The sequence below is a fragment of the Aulostomus chinensis genome, chromosome 14 (assembly GCF_037954235.1).
Source record: "Aulostomus chinensis isolate RoL2024-O1b breed Wild chromosome 14, RoL_Achi_v1.0, whole genome shotgun sequence".
NCBI lineage: Eukaryota > Metazoa > Chordata > Actinopteri > Syngnathiformes > Aulostomidae > Aulostomus > Aulostomus chinensis.
In genome coordinates this window covers 22,619,013-22,636,422 of record NC_141333.1, presented here as the reverse complement: position 1 = coordinate 22,636,422, position 17,410 = coordinate 22,619,013, and the positions used below count along the sequence as shown (strand labels likewise).

General features: G+C 46.4%; 1 protein-coding gene across 1 annotated transcript in view; it reads right to left on the bottom strand.

Moving 5' to 3' along the window:
• sh3rf1 (SH3 domain containing ring finger 1) overlaps window positions 1-17,410 on the bottom strand; it is a 34,347-nt gene that overhangs the window by 3,352 nt on the left and 13,585 nt on the right. The window contains exons 3-11 of the mRNA XM_086224564.1: window positions 12,109-12,384; window positions 11,041-11,136; window positions 9,838-10,143; window positions 6,613-6,723; window positions 3,323-3,450; window positions 2,397-2,567; window positions 1,142-1,425; window positions 736-1,055; window positions 90-436 (exon numbers count right to left, since the gene is read on the bottom strand). Coding sequence (XP_086080690.1) covers window positions 90-436; window positions 736-1,055; window positions 1,142-1,425; window positions 2,397-2,567; window positions 3,323-3,450; window positions 6,613-6,723; window positions 9,838-10,143; window positions 11,041-11,136; window positions 12,109-12,384 — 2,039 coding nt within the window. The remainder of the gene's footprint in view (window positions 1-89; window positions 437-735; window positions 1,056-1,141; window positions 1,426-2,396; window positions 2,568-3,322; window positions 3,451-6,612; window positions 6,724-9,837; window positions 10,144-11,040; window positions 11,137-12,108; window positions 12,385-17,410) is intronic.

Below are 17,410 nucleotides of genomic sequence, written 5' to 3'. Positions count from 1 at the left end.
ACCATGACATCTGGTTCTACAGTGTCACGCTCTCTGTGTACAGGACAGATGACACTCGACGCCGTGCTTGTCCATCTACAGCAGCGTACCTCTCACAGATGATGGGCCGCGCGTCATGTTGTTGAGACAGGAGAGAGGAGCACGGCTGGCGGGGAGGGGGAGCGATCGGCGCACATCCATCCAGGGGAGTGCTCTTCCGATGGGAGGATTCAGGGACTGAGGAGGAGGAGGAAGAGGCAGAAGCAGCAACAGCAGCAGGTTCCGGTTCCAGGCAGCTGATGGAGCCAGAGGGAGGAGAGGTATCGGGTCCCACGGCGCCCTGCAGCACCTCCCCAGCAGCAGCCTGTTCTGCCTCAAGTGTGGGAGAGGAGGGGGGCGAAGGACGGGACTTCTTCTTATTGGAGGACAACAGCTTCAGAAGACTCTTCTTTTCTCTCTGCAGAAACAACACAACATCAGGTCTATTTGTCAGGTAACTGAGTACCGATCAGAACCCACGGACCGGTCTGGTCTAGAGGACGGAGGAGGACTACAGTGGGCCCCAGTCTGGTTGTCAATGGCACAATAACAGCATTACCACTTCGCTGATTACTATTGGGAACGATGGGAGAGACTCTTCAGGGACACGGCCAGCTGAAGCATGTAAACTCTCCACCGCAATAGAACAGCTGAAGAAAACAGCAACAGCGGCTCTCTAAGTCTTTCATGACACAACTGAGTCGATGTCAAACCAACCTTGATGTCCTTGTCCAGTCGGCAGGCGACAGCTCCGCTGGTCAAGGCCGGATTCAGAGAAGAACTGTTTCCTGGGCCGACAGGCACAGTTAGGACAGGAATAGGTCTCAGAGCATCACCGTCCAGAGATGCAGCGCTGACATTGGGCGGGGTCAGGGAGGCGGCGGCACAGCCCAGTGCCACTCCAGCCCGGGTGCAGCCTTGAGCGGGACTGGAGGAGGGCTGCGAGCACACTGCCAGGTGAGGGAGATAGGTTACGGGTGTCGCAGACTGGATGGGTGTCACTGCTGCTGTCGGCCGGTCCTGACTGTGACAAGCAGCTGCTAACAGGATTCAAAGTTGATCATTGAAACCTGTTTTATCAACTGTTCAACATCAAGTGATGTTCAGTCTGCGGGTAACTTACCTGTCCTGACCGCATTGCGAGCCTGATTCACCGTCATCTGGGAGCTGACGTGTAACGGGACCTTTGGCTGCTGCCCGGTGGCGGTCTGAGATGCAGTTACCACGGCTGCAGACTGGGGGCTAGCAGCTACAGCGCTGGAGCACACAGTCAGGGGTTTGCTGAAGTCAGGACCTGCCACAATAGCCCCGAGGGGGGCAGAAGAGGGGCTGACGATGGTGATCCCTCTGCCAGCCTGAGTGCACAGACTCATGGGCACTTTGGCCTGGGTGCCCCCCGACATGGTCCTGAAGGAGAGAGGATGAGCAGCAGGGGTCAGGCCGACTGAGCTAACATGGATGTGTGAAGAGGGTAGAGTCTTGAGGGATTGTGGGTACTGTAGTTTGACCCTGATATGTTGCATGTAACAGAAGATTTTAAAGTTGCGTAAAAACTTCCCTTATCACTACAAAACTCTGAGGGTTAGTGAACTTTTCCTCAACAGAGTCGCCTGCGATTCCAAAAGAAGGACTGAGTTGGGCGAGACCAACTGATCAAGACGTTCTCAACTTACATAAGGACAGAATTCCAAACTATTCAAAATTCCATTTTTGAGACAAAACACAGAAATTTTACACACTTAACAGATTTATTTAGCATGAAATTGCAGGAGTTGCTGACACTAAAACCTTTGAATGCACTGTGGGTTCAATGCAAATCAATCCGAGGCCAATAATAGCTGGACAGAGTTTAGAGCCAGTGTGGAGGTGCTGTTGAGGCGGCTAAAACACACCAACGTTTCAGTTTGTGTTACCAAGTTTCAGCGTGTTCAGCTGATTTAAACTCAAGTGGTCGCTGCCATCAGGACTATGAGCCTACCAGCCAGCTGACAGAGTCCCTTAGGACAGGGCCTCTGAATAAAGTTTGGCTTACTTTCATCCAGGGGGACGTGGATTTCCTCGGAAGAAGGAAAGAAAGAAGAAAGGCAAATATCCAGCAGCTGGGCAGCCCAGCCCCCAATATAATATAAAAATACTCATTTTGTACTGCCTGGAGCAGACACCCCTGTGGGAGAGGGAAGGAAGTACGACTCTGTAAAGGAAAGGGGTGTGTTGGACTTACAGTAACAGGGAAAATGAGAATATCAATGAAAATCAGAAGAATGTGGAAAAAAACACATCGTCTTGGTTATCTTGTTTTCCATAATTGTTAAAGACCAAAACTGTAATTTAAAATCAAATCTGATGAGCTGCCCAGGCGTGTGTGTGTGTGGACTGACCTGCTGACTGGACTCATATAGTTGCCAGGGAAGACTCCGATCTTGCCAGTGTGCATGGAGGTTCCCTTGAACCAGCCGTCCTGACAGCGCTCCAGCACCAGGAACATCTCTCCCTTCCTCAGCTCCAGCTCATCCTCCTTACGGGGAGTGTAAGGGAACATTGCCACATAGCTGGATCCAGAACAGTAAACAAACATCTTTAAAAACACACACACACACACACACACACACACACACACACACACACACACAAAGCAAACAAGGAAGATCCTCTCCCTTGTGAAAATAAAAGCAGTGGAATATTTTCTACTGGCATTTGTTCTGGATTTATTGGGCTGTCTCGCTGTGCATCTGTCATCGTCTGCTCTGAGACCCTCCAGCAAAGACAGCAACCTCTGACCCAGAGAAAATCAGCACCGGAGGACAAAACAATTTGCGGGTCATCTCTCTGCAGCAGAGCGGGAACCAGCCAGGAATGGCAGCCAAGAAGATAGGAGCCTCAGCTGGGATGTTTTCAATGTTGTCAGGGGAAGGGAGCATAAATGCCTCAGAGTCTGACGTGCATGCACAAGCAGACACAGATGACACAGAGCAGGCCCGCTGCGTCTAATTCTTATCAGGTGTGCCGTGTCTTTGGGGAATAATGAGGGCTGAGGGAGTCAAAGGTCAGGGGTGACAGTAAGGACCTCCAATGGGACCCAGGAGACTGCCACTGACAGGTTTTAACCCCTTCACCTGTGCATGAGCTCTCACGTCATGGCCTCCCACTGACAGCTGAGGGGTCACAGACAGACAAGGACTTCCCCCCTCAGAACTGAGCATGTGCGGGAGAGCTGCGGGCCACCGGTGCGCTAACTTCCTCTGACATTTCACTGCACATGTAAGAAGACTGCATCTGTTTGTGTGGGACTGTTTTTATAACTCACACTGTGGGTCTTTGTCTCCCACTTTGGTCGCTTATGCTGGGGGAGGGTCTCTGTCCAGCAGCCAATGAGTATGCAGCTCCACCAACAGAGGATTGTGGGGGTGGAGGTGGGGGTGGTGGCAGAGCATCCTGTAAAAAGCATAGAAAACTAAATTTGAAAGGTTCATACATTTAATTAGAATTTTACTACATACAGCAACTGCAGCAGGACAGAACCAAGTCAGAGGAGCTTCAAACAACAAGTGCATGTTACATAAGTGGGGAAACCAGTTTGTTTACGGGCAACAAAGAGGGAGAAGGAATGTGAGATCATATGTAATCTGGGTTATTCCCTCCAGTTTGCCAAGCACAGAGGGAGAGTCTGGCTTGGCAGATACGAGTCTTGTCCTTGATTTCCCCTTGCAACTGCGAATGTCCTATTCTGCTTGCTTGTTTGTTGCTAGGAGACGAAATAGCTAGATGTTAAATCCATTCCACTATTTAATTGGGACCATATGAAATGAAAAACATGTCTGTAGCCACACTTCACAGGAACTCTCCAACCGACCTCAAAGGGATTCATCTTGACTCACTGCTTTTCCCTCGTTGAGCGTCTCATGTTGTAGGAGACTCAGGATAACGATCGCACAACACTTCAGTTTCTTGTTATTTGACCGTGAAGGATTAAATTTAAATCACCAACTTCATAATGGGGAAACAAACCAAATGAAAGACTTTGACAGTCTAACACCCAGAATGCTCGGTGCATCGGAACGATGGCGAGGACGACTCCTCTACCTACGAGGGAGTCTTCCAAAGCTGCAGAGTAACAGCTTCCATGACACAATAGGGGAGGAGAGTGGCACTCAGACGCTCACCCTCTGGTATGTGAACAGGCCTGTGTGTATGTGCGAGTGTCGATGTGCGTTTCAGTTCACCGCTGACGGTTGAGCTGAGATAATTAGGCTGCCTGCAGGCTAGAGAAATCATCTGTACAAAAACATCATGTAGAGTTCCCAAGTGAAGCGGAGAGCTCAACCTTTTGTGTACACATTCCAGCTCATTCAGAAACTCCACATGCCAGAACATACACATAGACAGACAGGAAGTGTGCGTGCTGTTATAGTAGACTGAAGGGATTTCTTCACATTTTTGGTTCCACTGACTCTTTTCCCCACCTCAGCATTACCTGAACCACATAAAGAGGAACATTTCTACTTTAAAATTTACACCATGTCATCAGATGTAATGAATTTGAAGATAAATTATTGAACAATCAACACTGGGCATCATAACAAGAGAGGCAGTTTCACATTAGAACGGCCAAGTTTCTATGAAAATTATAGCATTTGGTGCCAAAAAGGAGACAGAAACTACGTGCCGACCTTGAAACTCCCTCCTTGAAGAGTAAAACCCAGGTCAGACCCAGGATCTACATTTCCTGTCAGATTAAGGTCATGACTGCATCTCTTCCTTTCTTGAAAACCCAAGACTTCATGACAAACGCAGGACCTTGAGAGATAATTCCTGCCTGACTACTGTAAGAGCGCCTTCACTGGCCTGACCAACACGTCTGTCAAACAGCTGCAACTCATCCAGAACGCCACCACTGGGGTCCAAACTGAGACTAAGGGCACGTTTCAACTGGCTCACTTCGGCTCGGGTTGGGTCAGTTTGGTCCTGTTTCCACCGGCCCCAACACGGTACTAACCGTTACCTTTAGGTCCCTGCTCCGCTGGGTTCCAAGCGAGCCGAGCAGGGACTAAAATGTCACGTAAACACAGAGCAGGGTGCTGATTGGGTAACTCACCCGCTCACGTCGTCTACTTCCTATCATCCTGGCCTCGGTGAAATCCTGGTCATGGCTCGGTGAAGTCTCTTATTCTTTTCTTGGGGGTTCTGTTTCGCCGCTTGAAGCCTCGCCTGTCTGTCCTCCCTCACTCTTAGTTTAAGCAAAAACCACAGACGAGCCACACTCCCTCCATGTCCTCCATTGTTGTTGTGTCACACATAAATTATGCTGGGGAACTCTCGGCCGGTGAGTCCACCCACGCTGACGTGATAGCCAGTGCAAGCGGAAACACACCCGTACCGAGCCGTACCGACCCAACCTGAGCTAAAGTGAGCCAGTGGAAACACGGCCTTAAGAGACGCAATCACATCACTTCAGCGCTGACATCATTGGCGACGGAGAATAGACCTTAAAACTCTCCTACAGTGTATAAAGCGCTCCATCGTGAGCCCATCACATAAGCCATAAGCCCATCACATCACACAACCCGTGGTTGCTGGAGCCACGAGCACGGCGACGCAGCTTTTCAACCACACTGCAAAAAGCCTGGAACCAACTGCCCGAGAGCCTTAGGTTAGCCTCTTCACTTCAAATTTTTGAATGCAATTTTTCAAAAAAATCTGTAAGCTAAAGCATTTTAGAACATTATTTCAACTATTTTATTGTTATGCTATTTCAAGGCTTTAAGATAATCTTCTGCACTGATACTCAGGTATTCTTTTTTTAAGGGCTTTGTGATTTTATGGAGCACTTTAGGCTGGCTTGTGCTTATGAAAGGTGCTATTCAAATACCTTTCCTAGTCCACAGACATACATCAGCGCTAACAGACACGCTGCTGGAGATGGGATGTGCAGGGTACTTGTACTCCTGCCTGGAACCTGGAGCACATTAGTACTTTATGTAAAATTTGCTGATCTAATACACTACACCATTAGCTTTACATGTATATGCTCCCTCAGGATTTATATGTTGCAATGGCTAACCTTCAATTTCAGATCACAAATATTGCACAGGACATTGTTTGTGTCAAGCTCTGAAAAGTGTAACCACACACGAGCTTTTGCCTCCAGCACAAGGAAGCCCTCAGACGCCACCTGAAACCAAACCCTGCACCCGTACGCGACGCCTGCCCTCAGGGCCTTTAGCTTTATTAAACATTCTAACACTTTATTAGAGGCACTCATGTTACTTTTGATATGTTTACAGACTATGGATGAAATTTAGTAACTCTGCTAATTCTGGCATATTTTCACATTGATGTTACTACTGATACGCTTATGAATGAGCACTGTCCTAATTCAGTAACCAAAAAAAGCCCCACACTTTACATACCCACTGCCCTTCTGTTTTAAAGAGGTAAGTCAATATGTCTTTATACTACTCAGCTGATGTGTCTTTAATTGCTCTGTTTTCTATAATAATGACTATGTTTAATTTGATGATGTTTTTTCTTTCTTCTTCTTTTATTGCCTTGGCAAAACTTTTGTTTTTGTATCGACTCACAGAAGTCACCACCTACCACAGGGACAGGGGCGTAGCTCGTCTCAGAGGGAAATGTGAAGACCGTTGCTGTGGTAACAGGGCTACTTGGGGGTGGGGTCACGATTAGTCCAGTTGTGCAAATGTGTACCTGTCAACAAAGGGGAAAGATGGACCATCAAACATCTCCCACTAAAACCAACATGGTACACAAACGCCACTCACTCATGAGGCATACCAACTCCAGGAGGTACACAGAGACAGAGACACACAGAGACACACACACACACACACACACGATTTACAGTATTTTAGTTCACAACACTGTCACTTTAAATACAGACTCGTTCCGTCACTCATGGAAACAACTCTCGCTTAACAGTGTTGCACTCATGTAGCTCTCTGTCCTGCTCACTTACTCACAACCACAAAGACTGTGATGATCTGATTGGTCAACTGAAATCAGGTGACCCACTGACAGAACATTTGATTGGCCTGAGCAAGGAGAGACGACTTCCCCAACTAGTGCTCCACGTGAGTCATGGTGGTGTCCTGGTAACAAGGCCATACTGTTGGACACACAATATCCCCCTGTAGCCTGTGGTCTCCCTCCACGCATGACTGCTCCAGACAGAGCCGCTCTTAAGGTGAGCCTGGTAGAGAGCAGGGCGGCCTGGAACAGTCCTCAGTGCTTCCTCATCTATTGTGCAGCGGATGTGCCGAGAGGTGGCAAATTGTAACTGTGCTCCGAAGTGATGTTTGCAACACATTCGAGGGTATAAATAAAACTGAGCGACAGGACAGAAATAGTCATCCTATGAAGAAAAGTATCACCACAGCCCTTTTTTAAAAAAAAAATCCTCCTCATCTTGTCTAGTAGATCTGTGGATGTAGGCGTGTTCAATTCAAGACAGACTACTCAGCCCCCTCGGCAACTAGGGCTTACCTTTGTTGTCTTTATGTCTGAGTGTTGGAGGGAGAGAAGATGAGTTGAGGTGAAAGGGAGGGGGTGTGTGTGCATGCAGCGTCAGGAGTCTATTGTGTTTGTATTAAACACAGCGCTCTTCAAATCAGACATATTGCTGTCACCAGGGAGATCACTTTACAAGCAAGAATAGGAGTTTCTTTTATTCTAAAAGTATCCTGATAATGACTAGTGGGAAAGTCCGGAGTGATTAGGAGCATGATTATACCTTCCACGTGGATGGACGCATAAATCATACATACATGAAAAGGTTTCGCTTTAAAAAACAGACACAATATCTTCAAGATCCTCTTCATCGGAGACAGAAACTCTCCTCGTTCCACCACTTAGAAACACATTCAAACGAACGCCTCAGATGAAACATTAATGTCTGAGCTTAATAGGGAGTTTTGGAGCTGCAAGGCAACAGTAACCAGACAACCCAAAGTACACTTGTGTGAAAAAACACAACAACAAAGGCAGAGGGTAATGAAAAGGCAGAGAGACGTAAACTCACAGCACCTCCAAGTCGAACCAGGATCTGGACTCAGGTGTCGATGTTGTAAAAATACTTTACTGCATTAAGACTACAGAATTTTGCTGCAGGTTGTGCGGGAACACACCATCTCTGACCGCTAATGACTGACTTCTACAAGAACTTTATTAGTATTTTCTCCTTACATACGGCAGTCAAAACTGCTTTACCAAACTGGTCCGGCTTCCAGCAAGAGTTACCAACTCGGCTCAAGTATACCACGGTCCCTACACCACAGAAATGGTTTCAGGTCAAATTTCAGACAGAAACTCAAACGTGGAATGTAAGGATGTAATGTGGGCGGGTGTGTTCAGGCATTTGCTGGTCTTTGTTCTGTTGCACACAAACAAGAAAAGGAATGAAATATTCTGTCAGAAACTCATGTAAACACCTTAATAGGCATATTAAACCATTTACAACAAGGTCTCCAGTCCAGTTATTCCCATCCATGCACATGTAGCCAGTGTTGGGGTGAGGGTGGGTGTATCTGGCTTGACAGAGAAGAGGAGAAGCTACAGCGTCACCGAATCACTGGACCAAAATGTTGACATGCGCCGATAAAAGAATTCAGAATGTATCGATGATGTGCAGAGCCCCCCGAGAGCTCACAACACAAGAAAACCACACCACAAAAGGAAGAAATAATACACTTAAAAAAACAAAAAACAAAAACGCTGCCCACGTCTTGCAGTGTTTTTTCTTCAGCTCCTGTGAGCTCTCAGAACCCCTGGAACCACTTGGGCTTGAATTGTTCACATCCCTACAGGCAAGTTTCCTTTTGCAGTTTAATTCCTGTAACATATGTACTGTAATGCTAAAGCCACGAAAACTACTGAAATGTGCTGCTGTTGCTGTGTCTGTGCTCCATTTGTATACGTAGCTGGTTCTCCTACCACAGCACGGCATGACAGAGAGAACTCATCTAGTGATCAATCACTCAGCCACCAGAGAAAAACTCAAAAACTTTCAAGGTACCAAAACAAAACATTTCCAGACTCTCATTAACGTCACATCTGACTTGTTACACTAAATCCAGCTGCGACACAGCAGTCAATCTAACCATCTGTTCATATCAACTTTGACTGTATGTTTCGATCATTATTACATCATTCTGGCTCATCGAGACAACAAATACGCCAATGGGATCTTTTCATTTCAAATATTAGAAGATTTGTGGTTTGACTGAGTCAAAGCCTCCTATTTCCAACAGCTGGCAAACATAACGCAGCTGTGAGCTGCTGTCATGTCTGGGTTAGTGCAGAGACCTTGAGGGCTGAGCTGGAGTCATCTCTGCGCGCGTGCACACGCACACACACACACACAACCTGGAGTCACGCACCCATGATTTCAGATGCTTGGATGGAGCAATGGCCTGTTTGGTATGATGGGGAGAAGCAAAGTCAGCCTAATTACTGACAGAAGGTGAGCAGAGCCCTTGAAAATCACAAATCTAGTGAAAAGCAAGAGAGCTGTTTGCAAGTTGCAAGACTGCAAATTACGAATTCTTTCAGTGATGCAATTAAATGCCACTGGACAGAGTATTGACAAGCCAGCTGTCACTGGTAAACTGGATTTAAAGGGTTCACCGCGTGCCATGGAAATGAACGGTGATGCGTCGTGTATTGCCCTGTTGTTAATGATCAACATGATTCTGTACCAGTGAAGGATGGACAACATGTAGCAAACGGCCAAGCGGAGCACATGCAGGAGACCTACGATGCAGCCGCCACTCCCGTTCACTTCTCCCTTCCTGTGGTGAATCCTACCTGTGAAGGTGCACTGCAGGAAAGTCCCCCGCTGATCTCGCCGATTCGAGCAGCTGCTGTGGGGTTGCTGGAGCTGATGAGGACGGGGCCGCTAATCTCCATGGAGTGACGCTGAGGGGGGGGAGCAAGCATGGGTTTGTGGGACATAGTGAGAGAGGTGAAGGAATGTCGCTTCTTGCTGTTCTTCTTCTCTCCTGCCCGCTGGGCACCATTGCTTTGGGGGCCCGAGGAGGCCCCCTCACCAGAGTCCCCATTAGAGTCCGACGGCTTGTCCAACTCTATGAGCTGCCGAGCTGCTGAGTTGAACTAGGAGAGGAAAAGGAGGACCATGGGGGGGTAGGTGACAAAAACAGAGAGACAGTAAGCAGCAGAATGATCCATCAGGACATGACATCACTAAGCCAGCTAAACTGCAGGCTTTGTGACCCTTTCAGGGACTCTAATGTGTGACTCTAAGTAAAAATCAAAGGAAGAACACTGAAAAGGTTTCAGTTAATCACAGGGTGCTCCCGCTGGCTGTCACACTCGCCCCAAACGGCTCCCTCTACTTAGGACATAAAAGCGAAACATTTGACTCCAATCCAGGAGAGTCTGTGCAGGTTCATCAGTGACGTGTCGGCACACTGAGTCAGACATGCAGGATTTACAGCTCAACACCAGGTGAAGAACCTTAGACCTCGAGAGATTCAAGACCTCCTACAACAGAACCTGAAGACCTGCTCTTCCAAGCAAACCCATAATGCTGCTGCAATCATTTGGAAAAAACCTTTCTAGAGGAGTATAACCTAAACGATGTACTCTTAAAAATATTTCATTGGGCCACAAGGTCTCTTCTGCTCATGTATGATATCAATAACAACAGAACCCACTGCCACCAACAGCTTTTAGAAACTAAAACAAAAAAGAAAAAGAAATTATCTTTTAAAAAGGTAGAGATCTACTTCATTCTGTCAGGATTATTCTGATTATTCTTTTAAGTGAGACCCCAGAACTGTGGCGCTCCGAGGGGGAGAGACGGAGACTCTAAATCTTCAAAGACATGTTGAGTGCTTCGATGAAACACAAGCAGTTTAAGAGACCTTATCGTACACACGTTACTAGCTTAGTAGGGATCTCGCTACTCGGCAGTTCTTCACAGGGCATTCGCTCCATCCCACTGGTGACATTTGGGCATGAAAGACCTAATCTGGCTCATTTTCTTACCTCAACATATGAAATAGGGAAAATTCCAATTTTATCTCCCAGCATTCCCTCTGCCCAGTTTTCATCCACTCTGCGGATGACAGTCAGGATATCGTCCTGAAACAGAAGGCGGAGAGGCGTTAGATGAGGAGGACTGTAATTAAGGACGCTGCTAACTAAGAGTGTTTCTCATCCTTAAGGAACAAACACTAAGCTGCTATAAATGAGGTAGGGACAATGTTTTATTAAAGCCAACAAGCCCAGGAGTAGAACCACTGCCGTCTACTTGGGAAAATACTTGCTAAGCTCGTTTCTGTTTTGCTCATGTGGCATATAAACAACTGAGGAGAGAGAACAAAAACATTAAAATGATCTACACAGCTGGAGGGATACAACCGCTTCATTATTATAGCGGGGCCATGCCCAGCTCTATTATACCCCTTTCCCACTGTACATTCTCACAGACATGCAGGTTTTTTTAAACTTGGGTGAAGCGCCAAAAAAGCAGATTGATCCCTTTCCCACTGTGAGTGGACGAGTCGTCTTTATCGTGGGGTTTTTTTTCTTTTCCTGGTGCGCTCGATGGCACAAACTGGCTCAACAAACCCCAAACAAAAACAGGAAGGTGGAGAGCAGCTCATTTTAGACAGAGCGGACATTAATATTACTGTTGAAGAACGTTGAAATATTTTCAGCAATTTCAAGTTACATTTGTGATATTTTAATTGTTGAATTTTTAATCAGACGCAGGAAACAAATAAGATGCATAATTGAGGCGTCCAACACCCGTGGAGAAACAGGTTGCAAATGATGCAACGTTCATCAGATTCACATTCAGCTCCAAATGTGTGCTTTGCTGACAGACTGTCTAAATCAATCTGGTTACGCCAAACATCTGATGGCAGACTGAACAGACCTCCACCCCCCCATCAGTCAACCACTAAGGACCATATGGAATTCTTTCTGTCCATCCTTATCAAAATTGTTCATCCTCAGGGCGCATCAGTTAAAAAATGCCCAAACACTGACAAACTTGAGAAAATGAATGATTGAAACACAGGCATTTTTGTTCTGGGCCAGAAGTCCCACCTTAGAAAAGGGCAGGCAGTCCTTGTCTGCCTCCTTGTCTTTGAGCTCAAAGTCATACAGAGCTTTGCACTGAGGTGGTGGCTGTGGCAGCGGCTTGATGACCTGCACAAAGTTAGTGGGGAAAAAGCCGTGGACTCCTCCCATCTCCCCATGGTACCAGTTCTCGTCCACTTGCCGGCGGAGGATGATGATGTCACCCTTGCTGAACTTGAGGTCTCCTGGTTCCTTGCCATCATAGTTGTAGAGCGCCTTGGCACAAGGGAGCTGGGGTACACCCTGAAAACAGAAGATTCAGTGTGAGCATGACGGAGACAGGGATGGCAAGAATGACAGAAAACCTTCTACTGTATCCCAATATTGTACAAAACAGCACTAACCAGTCAGCATGTAGTGGGTTCATGTTAAAAAGTGTTTAATATTTCAGTGTAGCATCTATGAAAAAAGCTGCAAAGCGATGAAAAAAAATACAAAACAATGTTGAAAATGGAAAATATCACGCGAGATGGTGAAAAAATTCCAGGAAAGTCTCAGAAAAGTATTTTAGTTTTCCTTTTGTGAAGTTAGTTTAACATGTGGTGCTGAACTAGGACACCGTTATTTCAAAATAGAAGGATTCATGAAAAATTAATCAACAGGAGAAAGTGCATGTATCCTCGTTGCTAGAGAACAGGAAGGGAAAATCAAGGAGCAGCAACCGTTCATGTAAAACCATCTCTCCTGAATCAACAAGGAAACAGGCCCGGAGGACCAATCGTATGCGAGTGTTCCTACACTGCAGCAGGTGCCCTGAGTGTAATGAGGGCTACAGGCCTTCTCCCCTGCATGGTATCAACTCATGTGTTCACAGTTGTAGTGTGACGAGCCTGGCTGGTTGTGACGAGTTGACTAACGTCTTCAGAAGCCCGAAGCCCTGTTTCTTTATCATGAGGAAGAAGGTTTTGTATCTCAGCTAGCTGGGTCCTAAAAGGCCCATTCAGGGAAGGACAATCCAGGGAAAGAGGGACAGTGAGTGGGAAGGAGGAGGGGTAGCAGGGTAGAGAAGCGTCAATGTTCTCCATTCAGGGTGGGCGTCTATGAGGAGGACTTCAGTTCAGACCAACCCCCCACCATTTATCCCACTGCTGTTCGACATCCTCTGCAGTGATCAGAATCACAATCACAAGTAAGCACTGACTGGATCTCAACTCTGGAACCAGGGAGACAACCAGGAACATACCCAGCAAGCGATAAGAAAAATGACTGGGACTGAGAGGAAGAATGGAGCCAGAGAAGGAGGGGTTAAAGCTGAGTTTGGAGCTGGCGCTGCAGTCTTGTTAAAGGCTAATGAACCGTTTAAAGGCTCAGAGGAGAATAAAAGTACAGAATGAGTCGTGATGGTGAGCCAGGGTGACATTACCCTGCTGCAGAGAATCACACAGCCTGAAGCACAGAGCCAATCGCTCTCTGGCTCTGCTGGTCTGGCCCGTGGAGTGAGAGCAGTGGTGGGAGGGGTACTGCAGCCCCCTGCACACTGCACTGGAACTGGGCCTCCTTTCAGGGGAAAACAGGCTTTTAAGCCCACCCAGGCCTGGCAGGGACCTTCGTGATGAAAATGCAAATGAAAGAAGCAGCTCTGCCATTTTTGTTTCAAATGACAGAACAGATTCAGGCCACACAAACTCAAATGGATCTAATTACATGGTAAATATGAAAAGCTTGTTCCCCTGAAACGGTGACGTTTGTAAGCGCTAGTTTGAACAACAAGGTCAAGACTTAATTAAACCTGCTTCACACAACATAAAATTATTGCTCCATTAGATGTGAGTGAGTAAATAAAGTCTGCATGTGCAAAATGCTGCACTAGAATATGTCCTCTAACTGCTGGAGAGGTCTGCTGGAAACTCAGGATTTCCCAACCGATTCACTGCACCGAGGCTGAGGTTTTCCTGCTGATGGATTACTGTACTTGAAAACAGAACACACTGGCGCCTGACAGCAGTGTTGCCAGATTCCGTGAGAGAAACAAGCAAATGGGCCTGTGAGAACAAACCAAAAAGGACCACCCCCCCCCCCCACATCTAACACACACACACACACACACACTACACAGTTCATAGTAATTTGTCTGTCATTTGAGGTGGTTTAAAAAAAGCATTGACAGGAGATGGAAACACATTTTCTACACGGTGAACAAACTCCTGTCTGTCTCTGCTCTCGAGGGCTGTGCACTGATGAGCACGCCAGTAGGCAGAGGGAGTTTCTTTTCAGTTTTTGATGAATACTTCCTCGCTTTTGCTTTGTCAAAGTATCAAATCTGTAACGGCTGGCTGCATCGTCCGGAAATATGCGGTTGTTCAAGGGTAGGAGATATCACAATGGATTTCACAGCGGTTGCATCCTTGAGTGATAAAACTATTTAGAATTCCCACAAACAGTCCACTCGCACAACATGAGGCTAAATTCCTGGTTGATACTGCAGCACAGGCAGGTTGAAAACCAATCACATCTGCAGAGCACCAGGCATCAGTTTCACATCTGCTCTCATGTGACATCTTTCCAATCATTCAGGCATGACTGAGTGTGACTGTGGGATTATGAACTGGCAGGTATCTCCACCGGGGGTGTATCGATACATCAATCCAACATCATCAGTGCAAGTAGTTAACCTTGGAATATTCACCCTTCTTGTGCGATGGTAGAGTGGAGCAGGGCCTTCATACGTGGAGACACAGCTTCTTTCCTTCATAAACTATGGCTGAAACGACTGTACTTCTGCTGGTGAACTCTGGAAGTCTAAGCTGAACCATCAAATCAAACGGGAGCTGCATGTCGATGACTGCTGCTTCCAATCTGTATTTTGCTGTAATTTGATTGCAATAAACAGATTAAAACACCAAAATATACTGTTTTTCCAAACTTGATTGATCAACTCTGCATGCAAAAAACATTAAAAATGCTTGTTTCCTCAACCGAGTTTGGTAGGGGAACAAATGGGGATACGCAGGATCTGCTTCTCCCTGTGTCGGTGGTCATGTCCCAGCTCTCCTGCCTCATCCGCACCCTCTGTGTGCCCTCATACATTCAGTCTGTTGTGGCCATGATGGTGAGGTGAACCATTCCACCGATCAGCTGGTGTAAACAATAACCTAGTGGAAGTACTGCCCAAATGCATTCAGCAACAAGTTATACTGTAGTTAAAGCTGAACGCTCTCAACTAGCTTGTTTAGAGACGATCCATCTAAATAGTTCACCAACAGAAAATTTAAACGAGTAAAACACAGGCAGCTGCAAACTAAAACACAGAGGAGCTAGTTTGACTTTTCTGGGACACTGTAGGTACAAGAAGTTGGGCTGCATGGACGTGGACCAACTCAATCTGAGCTAAAAAAGGATCAGAACAATTCTTAGTTTCAGGTGATTACACGCAAATGAAACAGTGGTGAATATCATGAAATAATATTCAAATTCAACCAAATGATCGAATGAACTATGACACAACAGGGCTGTCGTACCACACCGCAGAAAACTAAACATTCAATAATAAGCTTAGGAACTGTACATTATTTTGGATCCACAGTGGAACATTAGTTACATCAGACTGTGCACATCCGTACCACATGCATGTGCGGTCAGCTCATTAGCGCCACCCTCGCTGAGAGTGCAGAGAGGAGAACAGACACTGCAGCAATGGTGATCATGTCATCTATTTTATTTATTTTCTTCTCTGTAATGCACTCATTAGAAAGAACCGAAACCAAAAACATGACCCGAGAAACACAATACAAACCCTTGGTTTGCTGAACTGTTCCACCTCCAATACACACTGGTCCTTCAAGCAATAAACAACCTACCCAGCCTCGTCCAGTTGACCAGTTCCTTGTCAAACTTCCCCTTGACTTCCAACACTGAGCAAATCGAAGTCAGCCTGAGCAGAGCAGGTGGCTCCCACTGAATGACTAAGAGGAACAAAAGGCCACAGACACTGCATGCTTTCACCAGCACAGTGGAGAGTAATGTGAGGAAACGCTTAGTATTCAGCTCATACTGACTGCTCCTCCATACACAGATAGTGTGACATTTGCGAGGCGAACCCTCTGTAGCTTAGATACTAGTTAACTTTGGGTGCAACACTTCTCTTACTACTAACCTCACAAAAGAATTTCCAAACAAAAGGTTATCATCTTCATGTGAGCTGATCGTAGACTGAAATAAGCCTGTGTGTTATTGTAACCCGGCTATGATACGGGTACAGCATGGTACGCCTTGCTTCCTTTGCGTGTCTCAGTTTCTTTTCAGTCTTTTGATCTCACACTGTTCCTCTGCCGTCTTTCTAGCTAGCAACGTACTCACTGTGTCTGCTCTGAAATGTGAGAGGGTTCTTGTGAGTGCAGTTGCTAAGCCAGTGTATGAACTGGCACAGAGTTTAAGAGTTCTGTTCTGCAGTCAGACAAGCAGACTGGGTGATCCCCGGGCCACCCAGAAAAGCCTTTACTCCAGGCAGCCAGGTAAAAAAAAAAACCATAACACCTCGAATACATAAAGCGCCGCAGAGTAGATGTGCTAGCTGATGAACGAGGGGTTGTGTAAAGTACTACACTCCTACACACCAGAGCTCTATGACACCTGTGTGCGTGACAGCTCACATATAGCTTGCTGAAGTCAGTCTGAGATGTTTAGTAACTAGCACTTGGACACACACACACACACACACGTTGTCTCTATTAGCATTAGGGTAACTGAGCAAGGCCTCGGCTGACCCAGGAACATGGATGAACATGAGGAGGAACAGGAGGCGTGTTATGGCGGCTTTTTGAAAACTTCCTGTTCTTCTCACATGTGATCCAGGCTTCCATCTGGCCTCCAGACTGATCTGGGTGTTTTCGTGCCTGTAGACTAATGTGGAGCCTCATTTGCTATGTAGTGAGGGAGACAAACAAGCACAGTCAGTTGTCATAAACTAAAGCTTCTGGAAAGCTTGAATGGATTACTGCGCTTTCGCTCTTTGTGAAATGCAGTCAAGTAGATAAATGATTCCCACAACACCAGAGCTGAGCTTAGATTTATGGATTCTGCTTGATGCTTCCACTGGAATGCTGGAGAGCTGGCTTTAAGTCCTATTATTTTAGTACCAAAAGAAACCATAATAACTCAGTAGATATAGGCACCGTTAAGACCAACAATTAAATCGTTAAATTCAAAGAGACTGCTGCGCTGCGGCCCAGCATACAGTCCAACATAAAATCAGGCAAGCTTGGCAAGAGGAAGTCACTCTTGACTCAGTATTTAACCCGATGGAAATGCTAAATGATAAATCCTGCAAACA